Source organism: Suncus etruscus, chromosome 6, assembly GCF_024139225.1.
Source record: "Suncus etruscus isolate mSunEtr1 chromosome 6, mSunEtr1.pri.cur, whole genome shotgun sequence".
Taxonomy (NCBI): Eukaryota; Metazoa; Chordata; class Mammalia; order Eulipotyphla; family Soricidae; genus Suncus; species Suncus etruscus.
In genome coordinates, this window is record NC_064853.1 from 46,593,416 (window position 1) to 46,610,141 (window position 16,726).

Here is a 16,726-nt window from a genome sequence, read left to right on the forward strand (position 1 = left end):
AGTCTGGCAATGATGACTCACTTGCCCTCACTGAGAACAAAGTTCGATAATGAGAATCTTTGTTAATGGACTCAGTTCTGAGCCAGTTGGGGCACCCAACACCTCTCGTTCCAGATAGAGACCAGAGACCACAGCACAGGTGACTGGTGATAGTAGGTGAAGGCCCAGGTGTTCTTACAGGTGTGGTGTTAGGATGCTGGCAAAGGTTGAGCAAATGTTGGAGATAGACAAAGTACATATTTTTATTTACTTAAGAAAATACTGAGCAGGGGCCGGAGAGATAGCATGGAGGTAGGACGTTTGCCTTGCATGCAGAAAGACGGTGGTTCGAATCCGGCATCCCATATGGTCCCCAAGCCTGCAAGGAGTGATTTCTGAACATAGAACCAGGAGTAACTCCTGAGTGTTGCTGGGTGTGACCCAAAAAATAAAAAGAAAAAGAAAATACTGAGCAGGAGGCAGGTATGATTTAATGATAGAACACTAACCTTGCATGTCGGAGGACCTGAGTTTAATCCCCACCATTTAAACAATTTTTAAATAGCTTATTAAACATGCATGTGTTGTGTCTGCAGTGATCCCTCATTTGAGCAAGACTGCATCAATGACCATGGCAGTATTCTTCTGAGAAAGTTAACGGTGTTGTGGGAACAATAGGAGGACCAGGTCATGTGAGAACATGCCAGTGTCTCTTCGGTGTGAGGCATAGAGAAGTCTTCCCCAAGAAGAAACATTTGAATAGCCTCCTGAGCCTTGTATAAAGGAAGTGTGTCTGAAGTATAAAGTAGGCTCAGCATAGCAGAACAGGTGCCAGAATCTGTCACTTGGTCAGCTATTGGGTTTTTGTTTTGGGGGTGGGGTGGGTTTTTGGGTCACACCCAGCAGCGCTCAGGAGTTACTCCTGACTTTATGCTCAGAAATCGCTCCTGGCAGGCACGGGGGCCCATATGGGATGCTGGGATTCAAACCACCGTCCTTCTGCATGCAAAGCAAATGCCCTACCTCCACGCTATCTCTCTGGCCCTCAGTTACTGTTTTGCGGAGGGGTGGGATCTAGGTAGCTTTGGAGCTGAAGAATAGAGTGAGGAACACAATGGCACTTTTGCAGGAGGAGGGAGAATTCTGAGAATCTCAACAGCTCTGCACATCCATTTCAGCAAGAGGCAGAACAGGCTGGTCCCTGCTACCTTCTGTGGGGTCAGGTGAAAGGTGTGGGGAACCGTGCTGTGCCTGCATGCACACATGGGCTGGTGGGTTCTCTGGAAGCAGAGAAGGGCGAAAGGTAAAGGCTGGACTTCCTGACCAGGCAGTCCCGGAAATAGAGGTGAGACATGAGTTTCACTTGCTCTCTAAAAGGAGAAATACAAAAAACAACTGGGTCCTGGACCTCAGACTTCTGCTTCAGAAGCATTAGCTATGTGCATAGACACATGGCTTCCATAGCCTTTTCCAGAATGTGTCAGCATCCCAGAATGTGCGGATGCAAAGCGGTATCCTGGGGAGACTCCCACTGAGACTGCAGCAGGTGATATAGGTCTGTCCTGTGAGGCTGCGCCGAGCCCTCATTGGTGTGAGCCCCTGCCCTGGCACGCTGCCCCAGGCATGTGCTCACATGGGCTCTGAATGGGAAGTTGGTGAATGAAGGTTGATGGTGAGCTTGGAGCCTTGTGTTCTGAGGTCATTTGGGTCATCACTTGTTGCTTTTGGTGCCTCTGAGTTGGAGACAGGTGCTGGGCCCATGATTTGGGGCACACGGGGAGATGCTGGGCTGGTTGGGACATGGGGATGTGTCTGTGGGGAGCTCCACCCCACTCCACCCCCACCCACAGTTAGCTTTCCTGCCTCTGTGACACAAACTGCTTCCTCCCCAGATCCGGCCCCACATCGCGACTCTTCGCAAGTACACCTACGGCAAGCACATTCTGGCCAAGCTGGAGAAGTACTACATGAAGAATGGCGTTGACTTAGGGCCCATCTGCGGCCCCCCGAACGGGATTATCTGAGTCAGTGTCGCCCTTGTCCCCTCATTCCCACTGACCTCACTGGCCCATTGGTGAGTCCAGCCAGCAACCAGAGATGTTCTCCTCGAAGCTGCAATGGGAAGTGGTTGCTCCCGGATCACCCGCTCCTCCAAAAAAATAATCAGATCCACAAGTGGAAACGCCTTTGTAAATCTGTTTAATTTTATTACACATAACATGTACTAATTATTTTTTTTAATTGACTAATTGCCCTGTTGTTTTACTGGTGTATAGGATACTTGTACATAGGTAACCAATGGACATGGGAGGCCACATATTTTGTTCAATGTTGTATCTATATTCCACATGTGGAAACTTTCAGGGTGGTTGGTTTAACAAAAAAAAGTTTTAAAAAATAAAGAAAAAAGGTTTTTAACTCATTTGCCTCACAGGCAAGTTTTGCAAATAACTCTTCTCCACCTCCTCATTTTAGTATAAAACTAAAAAACCCAAAAAAAGTTTGAATTTTAGTTAAATGACCCCAAACTGGCATTTAACACTGTTTATAAAAATATATATATATATACATATATATATAATGAAAATCGCTTCAGAGTTGCTAAAGCTTCAGTTTATGACATTAAGTTTATGAGACTTCTAAAAATTGCCGTTTCGGAGACTATTATGCTGAAGAGTGTGTTGTGAGGAGACAGAGCACCCGAGGTGGCTCTCAGGCTGCACGGGTGTAAGTGTTTACTGCCTACTGGATTTTTTTCTGTTCACATTGAAAGGCAAAATCTGATTATTTAGCATGAGAAAAAAAATCCAACTCTGCTTTTGGTCTTGCTTCTATAAATATATAGTGTATACTTGGTGTAGACTTTGCATATATACAAATTTGTAGTATTTTCTTGTTTTGATGTCTAATCTGTATCTATAATGTACCCTAGTAGTCGAACATACTTTTGATTGTACAATTGTACATTTGTATACCTGTAATGTAAATGTGGAGAAGTTTGAATCAACATAAACACGTTTTTTGGTAAGGAAAGAGAATTAGCCAGCCCTGTGCATTCAGTGTATATTCATACCTTCTACAGTCGTAGCATATAGTGTTGTATATTGTAAATTGTAATTTCAACCAGAAGTAAAATTTTCTTTTGAAGGAATAAATGTTCTTTATACAGCCTAGTTGAAGTTTAAAAAGAAAAAAAATAGCTTGGTTTTATTTGTCATCTAGTCAGACAGTAGCGAGATCTTTTCTAAATGTTATTCAGGCTGATTCAGTTCGCACTAGTGTTTTTTTTTAATCCTAAAAAAGTAATGTTTTGCTTATTTTGTGACAGTCAAAAGGACGTGCAAAGTTCAGCCCCACCCCAGTTTTCCTCACAATCAGAGGCCCCCTCACCTTGTAAAGTGTGAATTGCCCTTCCTTTTTGTACAGAAGATGAACTGTATTTTGCATTTTGTCTACTTGTAAGTGAATGTAACATACTGTCAATTTTCCTTGTTTGAATATAGAATTGTAACACTACACGGTGTACATTTCCAGAGCCTTGTGTATATTTCCAATGAACTTTTTTGCAAGCACACTTGTAACCATATGTGTATAATTAACAAACCTGTGTATGCTTATGCCTGGGCAACTATTTTTTGTAACTCTTGTGTAGAATTGTCTCTAAACAATGTGTGATCTTTATTTTGAAAAAATACAGAACTTTGGAATCTGAGTTTGTGCTCTTAATGTTTTGTTTCTTTTTTTTTGTTTGTTTGTTTTTCTTTTAGCCCAAAGATGTTGAGTTTAGTCAGTCCGGGGCTTCAAAAAAAACCAAGACAATCTTGGTGCATTTATCAAGCTTTCTAGTTTCTGTTGATCAGAATAATCTAGCAGGGATGTGCATCGGCCCTGTTACCCGCTCCTCAACAGAGCACTGCCCATTCTTTCCAGCCTCACAGTGTGGGGAACCCAGGGCTGAGATTAGATCCAGTGGGTCACAAGTGTCTCCCAGCTGAGAGAAGGGGTGAGCACCTACTTAGGCCTCTCTTCCTGGAGCCCCTTCTCTGGCTGTTGCTGTTGCATATGTATACTGGCCTAATGGCCCAGTTCTGCTTAATTATCTTGGCCTTCTCAGGACTCTGTGTTACAACAGTCACCCAACGGCTTCCCATCTGATTGGGTCCCGAGGAGCCCACTTTCCACTCCTCCTGGACTAGGAACAGTCATCTGACAAGCATAAGGGTGAGCTCAGCCAGGGAGGACTGAGGCTTGTCTCCAGCAGTGCAAGCCCAGCCCAGGAATGGAGAAAAAGGGGAAGAAACCAGGTCCTCTCCCAGTGAGGGTGAGCAGTGAGGGTCACTTCACCAAGCCACCTCCTAGGACCTCGAGGGCGAACCTATGGCATGCGTGCCAGCGGTGGCACGCGAAGGCCTTGCAGCTGGCACGTGAGAAGGTCCGCAGTTAACATATGCGGCACGGCGGGAGTCGAATGTGCCGGTGTCTGCTTTGCAGCTCACCTGGCAACAGGGCCACACTGGCCATTGGGAGGACCGGGCATTGTGTGGCAGTTTGGGCACTCGGTCTCAAAAAGATTAGCCATCACTGTCCTAGGAAATGTGCTGAAGACAAACTTCATTCAAGGACCTCACAGTCCCATGAAGAATGCCTAGGTACAGTGGTCCTCAAACTATGGCCCATAGGCCACATATTGTACTTGTATCTGTTTTATTTCTTCATTGCAAAATAAGATATATGCAGTATGCATAAGAATTCGTTCATAAGTTTTGTTTTTACTATAGTCAGACCCTCCAATGGTCTGAGGGACAGTGAACTGGACCCCTGTTTAAAAAGTTTGAGGACCCGTGGGAGGAGGCTGAGCCCAGTGTGACTCCTGAGCTGGTTGTTTTGCCTGGAGATAGAGTGATGAATTGAAGCACCCCCCACAGACTTTTTTCCCACTAGTTGGGAGGGCTGCTGCTTCTCTGGCACTTCTCCCCTTTGTGCTAGCACTTCATGAATTGTTTTTGTGATTGATTTATTTATTGACAACAAAGCATGGTGCTGAGGGCCAGAGAGATAGCAAAACAGTAGGGTGTTTGCCTTGCATGCAGCAGATTCAGGACAAATGGTTCGAATCCCGGCATCCCATATGGTCCCCTGAGCCTGCCAGGAGCGCATGGCCAGGAGGTGTGGCTCAACCCCCCCCCCAAAAAAAAAAGCATGGTGCTAGTTAAAAACGCGATGGCCCCTTCGACACCCCACCTTCTGCCTTTCTTGGGTCATGTTTCCTTCTCCTGGTGGGGCGTGGCATGAATTGTCTCATCCCAGGTCTCCACAGCTGTTGGTTGGCATCCCTTGGGTGAAGTTTACATGTAGTCATTAGACCGACTGACTGGGGGTCAAGATGGATTTTTACATGGTGCCAATGCTGTGATTACCACCCCCCATCTTGTAAACATAGGTACAGGCCCTATCTGAGTTCCTATGTGATTGTACCTGACCTTGCTAGCCCATCCGGAGATAGCCCCACCACCACCACCTCTGCCGGACAGACTAAATCCTGGGCTCTGTTTCACTTGAATGGCTGCTAATGCCTAGTTACTACTGTATCCCAGGATATGCTCTCCTGGGTAGCCACTGGTTAGACCCCTCCATTGCTGTCCCTCCAGGATGGGGTCTTCAGACTCACCTTCAGAGCGCTGACTGCTTTCCACCTGCTTTTGGAAGCCCTGCCCCAGAGCTTGACTGTCTGCAGAGTGTGTCAGTGACTGACTGAGTCTTCTTCAACAGCTGGGAAAGAAGGTAGGATAGATGCTTGCAGCCCATTAGATGAGGAGATTTAGATCTCAGTCATGCCAAATGAATTTATCTCAAGTTTTCCTGACTTCAAATACTGTTTATTCATACCACATGAACCCCAAGAGCTTCTTCCTCTTAATTTTTTCATTTTTAGCGGGGTGGGGTGTGGGACACACAGGGCACATCTGTAGTGCACAGGGACTACTCCTGTTCTGCATGTAGGGTTCACTCCTGAAGGTGCTTAGGGGACCTTATAGGTTGCCAGGCAATTTGCATCCCAGTCAGCTGCATGCATGCTCTCTCCCTGCCCAGCTGTCTAGAGAAGAGCCCTGTGCCTTCGTGTAGTTACCAGCTATCACCACACGATGGTACTGCTGCCTAAAGCAGCTTTTCTTCAAATTGAAAGGTTCAAGAATGGAGTGTCCTGCAGAGAATAGTGGGGCTGGCCTCTGCCCTAGGACTAAGCCTCCCTCCTTTCTCCTGGGCATAGAGTTATTGGACTCCCTGGTTGGGATGGAGGGCTGTGGTCACAGATGGACTCACTGGCCCAACCCTCTTTTGGATATACTGTTTGTTTGTTTGTTTTTCTGGCAAGTTACTGACTTCTCAGGGCCTCTGTTTATTTGTCACTAGCAGTCAGTGACATCCTTGCTCATGCCATCCTTTTCCCCAGGGCTGATATGACATTTGTATAGGTCTAGGAGGAGGAGAGAAGGAATAAAGGAAAATAGAAAACTGACCTGGATGTTTGTTCTGGCCCCAGCAAGACCATACCTAGCAAAGTCTAGTTTTAGCCACATCCAGAGTAGACACTTAGAAATGAATCCATTATATCATTAGATTTAGTGGGGGAACAGGACAGGCAGTGCTTAGGAGGCCATGGGTCATGCCTGATGATGTTTGTCCAGATGAACTGCACAGTTCAGTCCTTGGGTCCTGCCATCCTCGGCACCCCTATGACCATCCCTGCACTGCCACAGGTAAAGTATGGGCCTAACTAAGGCACCTGGAGAAAACCCTGTGTCCAAGTGCATTCAAGACAAGTGCTTTACTACTGAGTGACAACATCACTGACCCAAAGTGGAATTTTGTCTGTTTTGGTTTGCAGGACACGCCCAGTGGTGCTCAGGAGCTACTCTTGGCTTTGTATTCATGGATCATTCCTGGTGGTACCTGGGGACAATACCGGGTGCTGGGGACCAAACTAGAGTTGGTTGTATGGAAGGCAATGCCTCACCCATTGTGTTATCTCCCCAGCTCCTGTTTAAAGTGGGTGTTGTCTGGAGCTGCCTGGTCAGCACCAGGGAGACAATCTGCCTCCAACCTGAGTCTTCCCACAGAAAGCAGCTTTGCCAGTTTGCATGAAATCATCTTAATTTCTTTCTTTCTGTGCTTTGCTTTTTTGGCTTCACCAGAATGCTCAGGGGCAGCTACTGTTCATTGTTGTAAAGGGGAAAATTACTCTTGGTGGTACTCATGGGACCGTCTGGTGCCAGGGATGGAACCTAGTCTTCTTGCAGGCAAAGCCTGTGTGTGCTCCAGCCCTTTGAGCCGTCGTCTCACTGACTCTGAAATAATTCTTTTCTTTTGCTGCTATACTTGCACTCCCCTCTCACCTCCCCTTTTCCTTGTTCTAAAATTGCACTTAGATGAACATTTGGGAGTACATTTCTGCTTACTGGGTAGAATGCTGCCCAATTCAGGGTCATCTAATGAAGCAATTAGGTTTTTAAAGTAATTGAGTGGAGGTTCAGAGTGATGGCACAGCGGTAGGCTTTTGCCTTGTGTAGGGCTGACCTGGGTTTGATCCCTGACAATCCTTATGGGGTGAGCCTGCTGGGAGTAATTTCTGAGCGCAGAGCCAGGAGTAACCCCTGAATGCTGCCAGGTGTGGCCAAAAAAGGAAGTAATTGAATGAAATTGTTCTGAACAGGTCCGATGCTTGACATCCCTGCTCTGTCCATGGAACCTGAGGCCCTGTTACCTTTTGCAGAGCCCATAGACCAGTGTATGCACCAAGCTTCAAACAGCTAAAACATTTACATCCTGGTAGCGAATAGCCACTGAGCTCCAAGTCCAGCTCTACCTCCCTCCTTCCCTCTCCTCATCTGGAAAAATGGTGTAGTAATGACTCAGTCACTAGCCCTTCCAGAGGTCATTAGAAGCACATGGCACAGACCTGGGGACACAGTTATAAAGAGTACTATGTGGGCTGGAAAGTTAGCACAGCAGTAGGGCATTTGCTTTGCCTGCAGCTGATCCAGGACAGACGGTGGTTCGAATCCCGGCATCCCATGTAGTCTCTGTGCCTGCCAGGAGCAATTTCTGAGTGCAGAGCCAGGAGTAAAACCCTGAGCATCGCTGGGTGTGACCCAAAAACAAACAAACCAAAAAAGAGCACCATGTTATTTTTTCCCCATGTCCATCCAGGCAATTTCCCAGGACACCTATATCCTCCACATTGGGCCCTTTTCAGAATGATGCACTGAGTTCCTGGGCCCTCTGCAGTCCCACCTCTGTGTAGCATTCCCAGCCCTGAACAGGATGTCATGGGAGTTGGGTGCGGGGGCACAAATATCCTCTCCAGAATTACGTGTCACTTTCCTAGACTTTCCATGGCAGGGGAAAGACCAGCCAGGACTGACCAGTAGGGTCCCAAGCCATCACCCCTCAGACTGGCTCCTGCACTCTTCACCCCAGAGACAAGAGTGAGGAGAACAGGGGGCCTAATTAGGTCCAACCCACCCCAGCCAGAGATTACACATGTTCAGGTGGGGCTGTACCTGAGACCCCTCAGGAGGTCACAGGTAAGAGGCACCTTATTTCTCAAACCCATGACTTCCCCTTTGTCCCCACTTCCAGGAGGATCACAGGGCTAGATCTCCCAGCCCCCCATTCTGCAGTGCTCAGGACACCTTTAGGCAATGAATGAGCCCTGAGCTGATGTCCTTACAGCAGCAGGCAGGTAGAGCCCTGCTGGGGGCAGACTAGTGCCTCTCCCCAATGCCCAGTGTTCCCTCCTGCTGGGGTCCCCAGGTGGCAGCAACATTTCTAGCTGGAGGCTCATGGTCTGGGCAGCCTCTTGTTGCAGCTCCAGCTGTATGGGCTGACTAGGAACTGTACAAGGGCCCTTCTGGTCACTGTCCTTCACCCCCTCTCTTTGGTTGTCACCCAGCTGGGCTGCTGGAGTTTCAGGATGAGGTGAGAAAGAAGAAATATTTTTAGAGGCTTTTTTTTTTTCCTCCAGGAAAATGACTGCAAATGTTCAGAATAATCCTCCATGTGTGCATGAGGCTACAGTATAGTGCTGCCCCTCCTCCTCTTGTCTCCCCCTAGCAGGACAGGTAAGGGACTAGGGAACTTTGACTAGAACCCAGCACTGAGGAGCCCTTGGAATTTGGGGGGACAAGGACCAGGTAGGTCCCAGAGGCAGCTGGTCTAGGAGATGAAGGGGCATGAAAACCCCATCTCAGGGTAGAAGCAAAGGCTGGGAGCTTTCCTAGCTCTACCACACAGTCATCATGAGAACACCTTTCCCATGGGGTGACCTTGATGTAGGTCCCACACCTGCTTGACTGTGGTACTGAGTGGGAGTCATGCCCCGCATTTAGGGGTGTCCCCACAACTTCTAGGGACCCTTAGAAAAAGCAAAGCTGGTAGGATCACATTCTGCAGCAGCACCAGATCCAACTGGTGGCCTCATGCTGGTGTCTACACCTCCTTCTATCAGGGGTCCTCAAACTTTTTCAACAGGGGGCCAGTTCACTGTCCCTCAGACCATTGGAGGGTCTGACTATAGTAAAAACAAAACTTATGAACGAATTCTTATGCACACTGCATATATCCTACTTTGCAATGAAGAAACAAAACAGATACAAATACAATATGTGGCCCGCGGGCCATAGTTTGAGGACCACTGTATCTAGATAGACCATCACACCTCTTTAAAAAGCTGATTTCTCCTTTAACAATTCAAACATAAAATGAACCTGTTGCACTGGTAGACCAGGAGGCTAAGGGTGGAGGTATGGGATGCATGCTGGGAACTTTGATGGAGGGAGGTCAACACTGGTTGTGGGAATGGCCCTAATTTACTCTCACTGTATGCCTGAAATACAACTATGAAGGACTTGTCATTCACAATGGTCTCAATAAAAATTTTTTTAAAAAGTCTGTTTCTGGGGCTGGAGAGATAGCATAGAGGTAGGGCATTGCCTTGCATGCAGAGGACGGTGGTGGTTCGAATCCCGGCATACCCACGTGGTTCCCCAAGCCTGCCAGGAGCAATTTCTGAGCATAGAGCCAGAAGTAACCCCTGAGCGCTGCCGGGTGTGACCCAGAAACAAACAAACAAACAAACAAACACACAAGCAAAGCCTGTTTCTCACCTGTGAATTGGGCATATGAAGTGGGCACAGGGAGAGAAGGCTTGTTCCCCACATTCTGTGCATTGAGCTTGCAATGACTGAACCCCAAAGGTTCTCACACGTATTTCAGACTGCTCCAGGCACTTGGCTCAACCTTGGTGTGACTGCTTTATAGTACTCGCTTTCCCAGACCTGCCTACCAGGACTCTATGTAGATGCTGCCACCACCTCAAAACCCCCCTAAGTTCCTGAGAAGACCCCAGATAACAGCTGTAATGTGCTGATTTTTCGCTGCCTGGTTCCCATCCTGGCTCTGCAGCTTCCACTATCCTTGCTGCCAGGGTTCTGGGTTTTTTTGCAAAAGCAACATCCCTGTGCTGCCCTTTCCATGTTGTCTCTAATCTCATGCTTCTGTTTTCAACCAAGGTCCTTGGTCATGCCACGGTCATGCCAAGGTCCTTCCCCATCCTCAGCCCTATAGTTCTGAGTCCCCAGAGTCCTTTTCTCCCCTCCAGCAGTGCCTGCACTGACTGATCTGACACCTGAACTAGCGACCTCAGCCAGAGGCCAGGATTTGTCCTCAGGTATCCTGGCTTTTACTTCTTTTTACTTCCTGCTGCTCAAATAGCACACACACACACACACACACACACACACACACACACACACCATCACCCACACCTCCCCTGGCATGTCTCTGGGAACCGTTCAGGACCCTTAAGTTGCCACCCTAGATCAGAAATTAAGGAGAGGTCTGGATAAAATCTTGGCTGGTAATTGAGTGCAGTTCATGGGGGTGTCCCCCATCCTCATCTTGAAAGAACTTAACTGGTGCATGGGACCTCAGGATGATGCAGCAGGGGCTCCCCATGGATAGATTCCTCAAACAACACTCCCCACACTCCAGCCACAGATCACCTTGGCTACTTCCCAGGCTCTTTGCTCCCCAGCAGCCTTAATGTCCTCATATTCTCTCTGTGCCTTCAAATCAGAGGTCCTCTAGCCAGACTCCTGGCTGAGTCCTGGGTTTTAGGATCACTCAAACTTTTTTGTAATCAGCACTGAGCTGTGTGGCTTCAATGCAATAAATGAAACAGGCTTGGTGGTGGGGAGGGGCAGGACTGGCGGTGTGGGGTAAAGGAGGGTGAGGGCCTAGCAGGCCTGGCAGAGTGGAGAACCCCCTGTTCTGTGGTCCTTTGCCCTGATGAAGAGACCTGGTTGGGAGCCCAAACCACCCTGTGTCCACTTACCCCCATGATGTCGGTCCTCACTTGCTTTCTCCTGGCTCTGAACTCCTCTATCTGGGCTGTTTCTCCTGCTGGCCAATGGGTGAAGTCAGGAACCAAAGGAATGGATGCTCAGCTGTGTGCTCAGGGCCCAGCTTTGGTCCTTGCCAAGAATGGGAGGAGAGTCTGTGCCCAGGAGAGGAAGTGGTGGCTCTGGAGATACCCTGGCAAGTGAGGGATGCCAAGGACCTTGATACTCATTCTCACTTGGCAGTAAGTGCCAGACTGCTGGGCTGAGGAAGAGGGAGAGAGAAAAAGAGACTTGCACTTGCCTTGCATCTCACATACCCCAGTTTCATCCCTGGCACTACATATGGTGTTCCTCACTGCAGAGGCTATACATGAATTAATGCCTGAGCACCACAGGTTGTGCCTACCCTTAAATAATAAACAAAGCATGGGTCTGTTTAGCCAAACCAGGGGGAAGAGGATGTGCAGCTGGGGACACATTGCTGTCCACTTTCCTGGGCACCAGACAAAAAAAGGTAGCCAGAGTAGAACAGTGGGGTGAGGCACAGGCCCACTGGAACATCTGGACTCCATATGCATCTGAACATGCCCCAGGTGTGTGGCCAGTACAATGTGTGGCCAGGCAAACTCCCGCCAAGATCCCAGCTCTCACATATCAGCTGTGTGACCTTGGGCAAGTGTTTTAACTAACTTCTCTGAACCTTTTCTTGTGTGTCTCCATGTACCTCATAGAGCAGAGCCTGGAATGAATCAGCCCGACTTGAACTCTGGGCTTACCATTTATTGGGGCTACTAAAGAGGAGCTGGCTCGTCAGTGGTGACCTGAAGCAGATGTATATTGTGTGTGAGCACAGGAAGGTACATGTGTTCTTGTGTGTATGCGTGCATATGGAATCTGACCAGGCAATAAGGGAGGCTTCCTAGAGGGACACAGTGACCTAAGGAATGTGTGCTGGGCAGAGACAGTGGCTGGTGGCCATGTGGGTGGGTGGTAGGTGACAGGAGCCTCAAGTGTGCTGGATGGCTTCACATGCCCAAATGGCACAGGTGGAGGTCAGGCCACATGTGCACTGTGAGCTCTGAGGGATAAGTAAGGGAACGGAATGGGAGCCCCAAGAAGAGCCAGCGCCAGGGATAGAGATGAGAAGCCTGCTGGAGACCGTGAGGTAGTAGTACCTCAACTAGCCAGCAGGCAGCACTCCAGGTCCACCTTGACAGCCTTCTGCCAGCTTTTCAAACGCTCAGAGGGGCGGCTTGACTACACCCCAGCCTCAGAAGCAGCGCTGCTCACTGTTGGTTGCCCTGTGCTGGACGTGATCCTCGTGGGCCTGCAGGTGCCAGGCTGCTGAGTCTCCACACCTCCACGACACTTTGCTCTTGTCTTGCATGTCAGCTTCTGCAGGCCACAAGCCTTTCCTGACATCTGTCACCCCCCACACCCCAACTCTAATTCCTGAGTCTCTGCAGCAGGCTCTTCTGGGCCTACAGCACCCCTTCTGAGAGGTGACCATCCCCACTCCTGCTCCCTTTCCTTATAAGCACTGGTCCTTTGAGCCCACAGGACAATGGCTGTCAGCTCCTTCAGCCTTCTGGAGCTGTCAGCGGCAGTGGGCTGGCAGGAAGGTATGCAGTCACTGGCTCTTTTTAGTATGAATGCATGAGCCTAGTCGGGGCCTAGAGCTCAGAGGTAAAGTCACTCTCCAGTTCACACAGCTCCTGACAGGCACTTGAGATGGGGGCCGGCCTGGTGCTTGGCTAGCCCAAATCCAAATCCAGAATCCTTCCCACTCCACGCTGTTATTTGGTCAGAACTAGCTCCCCATACCCCGGGCCACTCAATCTCTCTCGGCCTTGTCTCCCTGAAGTACCCAGAGGTCAGAATCACAAAAAGATTTGGGAATGGGATTTCCAGAGGTTAGGGCCTCTGAATTCCTAGGGACTTTGGAATCTCAGAGTTGGAAAGCTTCCCTCCTCCGACTGGGATCTATGCCAGAGCACTGCTGGACTGGCCTTGCATGCCTTCAGGGATGGCAGTCTCAATCCTCTACTTATGGGCTTGATCTCAGAACAAAGTTGGGTCTCTTCCCTGCTCCTCACAACCTACAATCAGTCACAGTTGTGTCCCTAGAGTCTCTCTGCTCTATCTCTCCTAGTCTCAGCTCCCTTTGTCTTGGTGGGCAGTGGAATCCTTTCAATTCAGGCAATTCCATATTCTCTGCTGCAAACCCAGCATTAGAACATGGAAGGAGAAGGGAGGGAAAAGGAGGAGCCTGGCACCTCAGTCCAGCAGGGTGAGACCTTCCCCCACTCTCTGGTTCTCTGATTTGGTTCAGGAGTGGAGACACCCAGCACCTGGGTCAGCACTCTCCCCGTCCCCCATCTCCAGCTGAGCATGGGTGAGGGAGACACTTGTGCCAAATTGGCCTGTGCTGTGGGCACCAGCTGTGTCTCAGGGCCTGTGCTTAGCCTTGGGAACCACAGTGGGCTGGAGACACAGAGCCTGCCCTCCTGGCTCATGCAGGGGTGGGGTGGGTGGGAGTGAATGAAGTAAGTGAAGTGCACAGGGAACCCCTCTGATGGGGAAAGAGGACAATACAGGCCCAGTGTTCCCATAAACACCCCCAAGCAGGGGCCTATCATCACACCACCCACTGGATGGGACTGTCCAGGACACTGTGGGGGATTGGGACTCTCCAAGAGTTGGGGCTCTGGCCTGGGGTCACTCAGCTGAGGAGAGAGGGAGTCAGGGGGTGAGAAGCAGCTTCTGGGCTCTGCTGTCCCCTGTGTCTGGGCCCTGAAGTCACACAGGGCAGGGGGCATTTCCTCTAGCCCCACCTCTGAGATCGTCCGAAAGCATGGTGCCAACAAGGATAACACAAATGCCCCCTGAACCCCCACCTGTCCAGGTGGGGACCCTGCCGTGGCCCCAACCACCCAGGAACCATTGGAGGCCTGTTTTGGGGGGCTCCGGGTGGACCCGGGATGTGCTGGGGGATTTGAGGGGCGCGGGGTGCGAATGCCTGGCAAGGCAGGGGGTGCGGGGCCGGGGAGGGCGGGGGTCAGGGTATGGGGGTCGGGGCTCGGGGGCGGCGCCGGCGCGGGTGGAGGCGTGGGGCGCGGGGCTCGGGGTGCGGGGGGGGGCGCCCACACCAGCCCCGCCCCGCGCCCCTCCTCCCCGCTCCGCCCGCGCTGGGGGCGGCCGGCGGCGGCGGCGGCGCACGCTTCCTGCGGGCGCGGCTGCTGGGCGCGGAGCTGCGAGGCGAGGCGAGGCGAGGCGAGGCGAGGCGAGGCGGAGCCGGGCCGCGGAGCCGGAGCCCCGAGCCGAGCCGCCCCGCGCTGCGCCGCGCCGCGCCGCGCCGCGCCGCGCGTCCGCTCCCGCCGCCGAGCAGCCGCCCCGCGCCCGCGCTCGGTCGGGAACAAAAGGCGCTGCCGCCATGAAGCCGGGGCCGCCGCACCGAGCCGGGGCCGCGCACCGGGCTGGCGCGGGGGCCCGATCGGCGGCCGGGCCCGGGGCCCGCGGGCTGCTCCTGCCGCCGCTGCTGCTGCTGCTGCTGGCGGGCCGCGCCGCGGGGGTGAGTGTCTGATGGCAGGGGCTTGGAACTCGCATGCCATTTGCAAGCGCCCGGACCCCGCTTGGGCCGGACCCTGCCCCCGCGGCCACCGCCTCTGTGTGTGTATTGGGGGGCTCGCTGTCCTTCTCTTTGGGACCCTCCCCGCTGACCACCGCGCCCCGCCCCTGGACCCTGTGCCCGGCCTCGCAGCGGGGCCGAGGGGAGGCAGCCCCGATGGCGGACGCGGGGCGCGGGGCCCAGCTGGGTGTGTCCGCGGGGGCTGGACGGAGCGCGGGTTCGGCTTCGTTGGGGAGAGCCTGGGGCGCACCGCTTCTAGGGACCCTGGAGGGCTCCCCCCCCCATTCACAGCGGGGAGGGTGTGTCTTGGGTCCCCCCCCAGGGTCACTGCATTGGGGGGCGGTGAGAGGGGCGGGGGACAGAGCCTGTGAAGGTGACCCGAGGGGGTGCGTGAGCGTGACCCTGTGTGTCCATCGGCTCTTAGGGATGCTGGGACCGGTGGGCGGATCAGCAAGGGCAGGGGAAGGGGCGAGGATGGACGTGCCCAGCACATGGGTGGGCGCTGCCACCCCTACGTGTGTGTGTGTGTGTGTGTGTGTGTGTGTGTGTGGCCGCGGGTGGGTGACCCTTTGCGCACCCATGTGTGTGCCCGGGGTAAAGGGGTCCCCCTCGGTTGGTGGGCGTGTGCCGGCTCCGGAGTGCACGCGCAGGCATGTGTGCGCGCTTGTGCATGGCCGCAACTCGGCCCCGCTTGCAGGTAGAGGTGAGTGTGTGCGGGCTGGCCTCTGAATGTCCCTTTGAGAACCGCCGAACTGAGCCTCCACCCTTGTTCAGTCGGGGAGCAAGGCCAGAGAGAGGGTCTGGAGGAAGAATCGCCCCCCACCCCACCCCAAGGTGGAGCCGAGTGAGTTTCCCCAGTGGACACGTGGCGGGAGCTGCCCGCTGCGTATAGTCATCGAGCTGTGCCTGGCAGGTCCCCAGGTCAGGAGGATCCAGGCTCTCAAGCAACTCCGGGTTGTCCCAGCCACCTCCACAGCTCCCCCAAGTCGGTGTGTCAGTTGGGTAGGCAGGAGGGGCATGGGTTTCCGAGGTCACTTCTCAGACATGCTCTTTTCAGCCTTCCCCCATGTTGAGCCAGTGGAGGATGGGGGACCTGGCCCGCACACACCCCTGTACTCTGGAGGTGGAGGGAAGGGACTCAGCACTCCTGGATTTGGGTCATTCTCAACACCCCATTCTCCAAGATTGTCTGATGGCAGGGGCTTGGAAATCTCATGCCATTTGCAAGCAACCTTGAACCTCACCACAACCCCCTACCCTCCTCCTACTGTTCCAGTTTCTTGGGGCAGTGATTGTGCCAGGAGCCTGTCAGGGGCTGGGCTGGGCTGGGCTGGAGCCTGGGCAGGTTCTCCCTCAGCGCCCACTGTCCTTGCTGAAGAAGCCCAAGGGCCCACAGGACAGTCCTGGATGTTGCTGGTGAATCCGAGTTTATGGGGGAGGGGGGCTAGGGAACCCCCCAGTACTGCCTTTCTGATGCTCTGAGTCTGAGGAGAGAGGGGCAGGGCTCCAGATAAAGTGGGGAGCCCTCTCCAGGTCTCCTCCTCCTCCCTCTCCTGTTGGTGGTTTGTTGGAGCTGCACAGGCTCAGAGGAAGCAGCTGCAGGAGGATGGTGGGGACTGAGGTGAGGGCTGGGGGCTCAGCCCAAGGGCCAGCCTGAGTGGGGGATGTCTCTAAGGACAGGCAGGCAGGTGGCACCTGCTTTGCAGTCCCTCATTGT

The 16,726-nt window shown here is 52.3% G+C and overlaps 2 protein-coding genes and 1 non-coding gene across 6 annotated transcripts in view; all 3 read left to right on the forward strand.

Annotated features, from left to right (window-relative positions):
* The window catches only part of PUM1 (pumilio RNA binding family member 1), a 141,791-nt gene extending 138,100 nt beyond the window's left edge, over positions 1-3,691 (forward strand). For all 4 annotated transcript variants that reach the window (XM_049774636.1, XM_049774637.1, XM_049774638.1 and 1 more), the window contains one exon: positions 1,872-3,691. In XM_049774636.1, the coding sequence (XP_049630593.1) occupies positions 1,872-2,003 (132 nt within the window). In that variant the 3' untranslated portion in view covers positions 2,004-3,691. The remainder of the gene's footprint in view (positions 1-1,871) is intronic.
* LOC126012459 (small nucleolar RNA SNORD103/SNORD85) lies at positions 3-87 on the forward strand. Its single transcript, XR_007496927.1, has one exon. It is a non-coding gene; the product is annotated as a small nucleolar RNA SNORD103/SNORD85 (small nucleolar RNA).
* Positions 3,692-14,235: 10,544 nt separating the features above from the next.
* Positions 14,236-16,726, forward strand: part of SDC3 (syndecan 3) — a 35,650-nt gene continuing 33,159 nt past the window's right edge. Inside the window, exon 1 of the mRNA XM_049775543.1 lies at positions 14,236-14,952. Coding sequence (XP_049631500.1) covers positions 14,236-14,952 — 717 coding nt within the window. The remainder of the gene's footprint in view (positions 14,953-16,726) is intronic.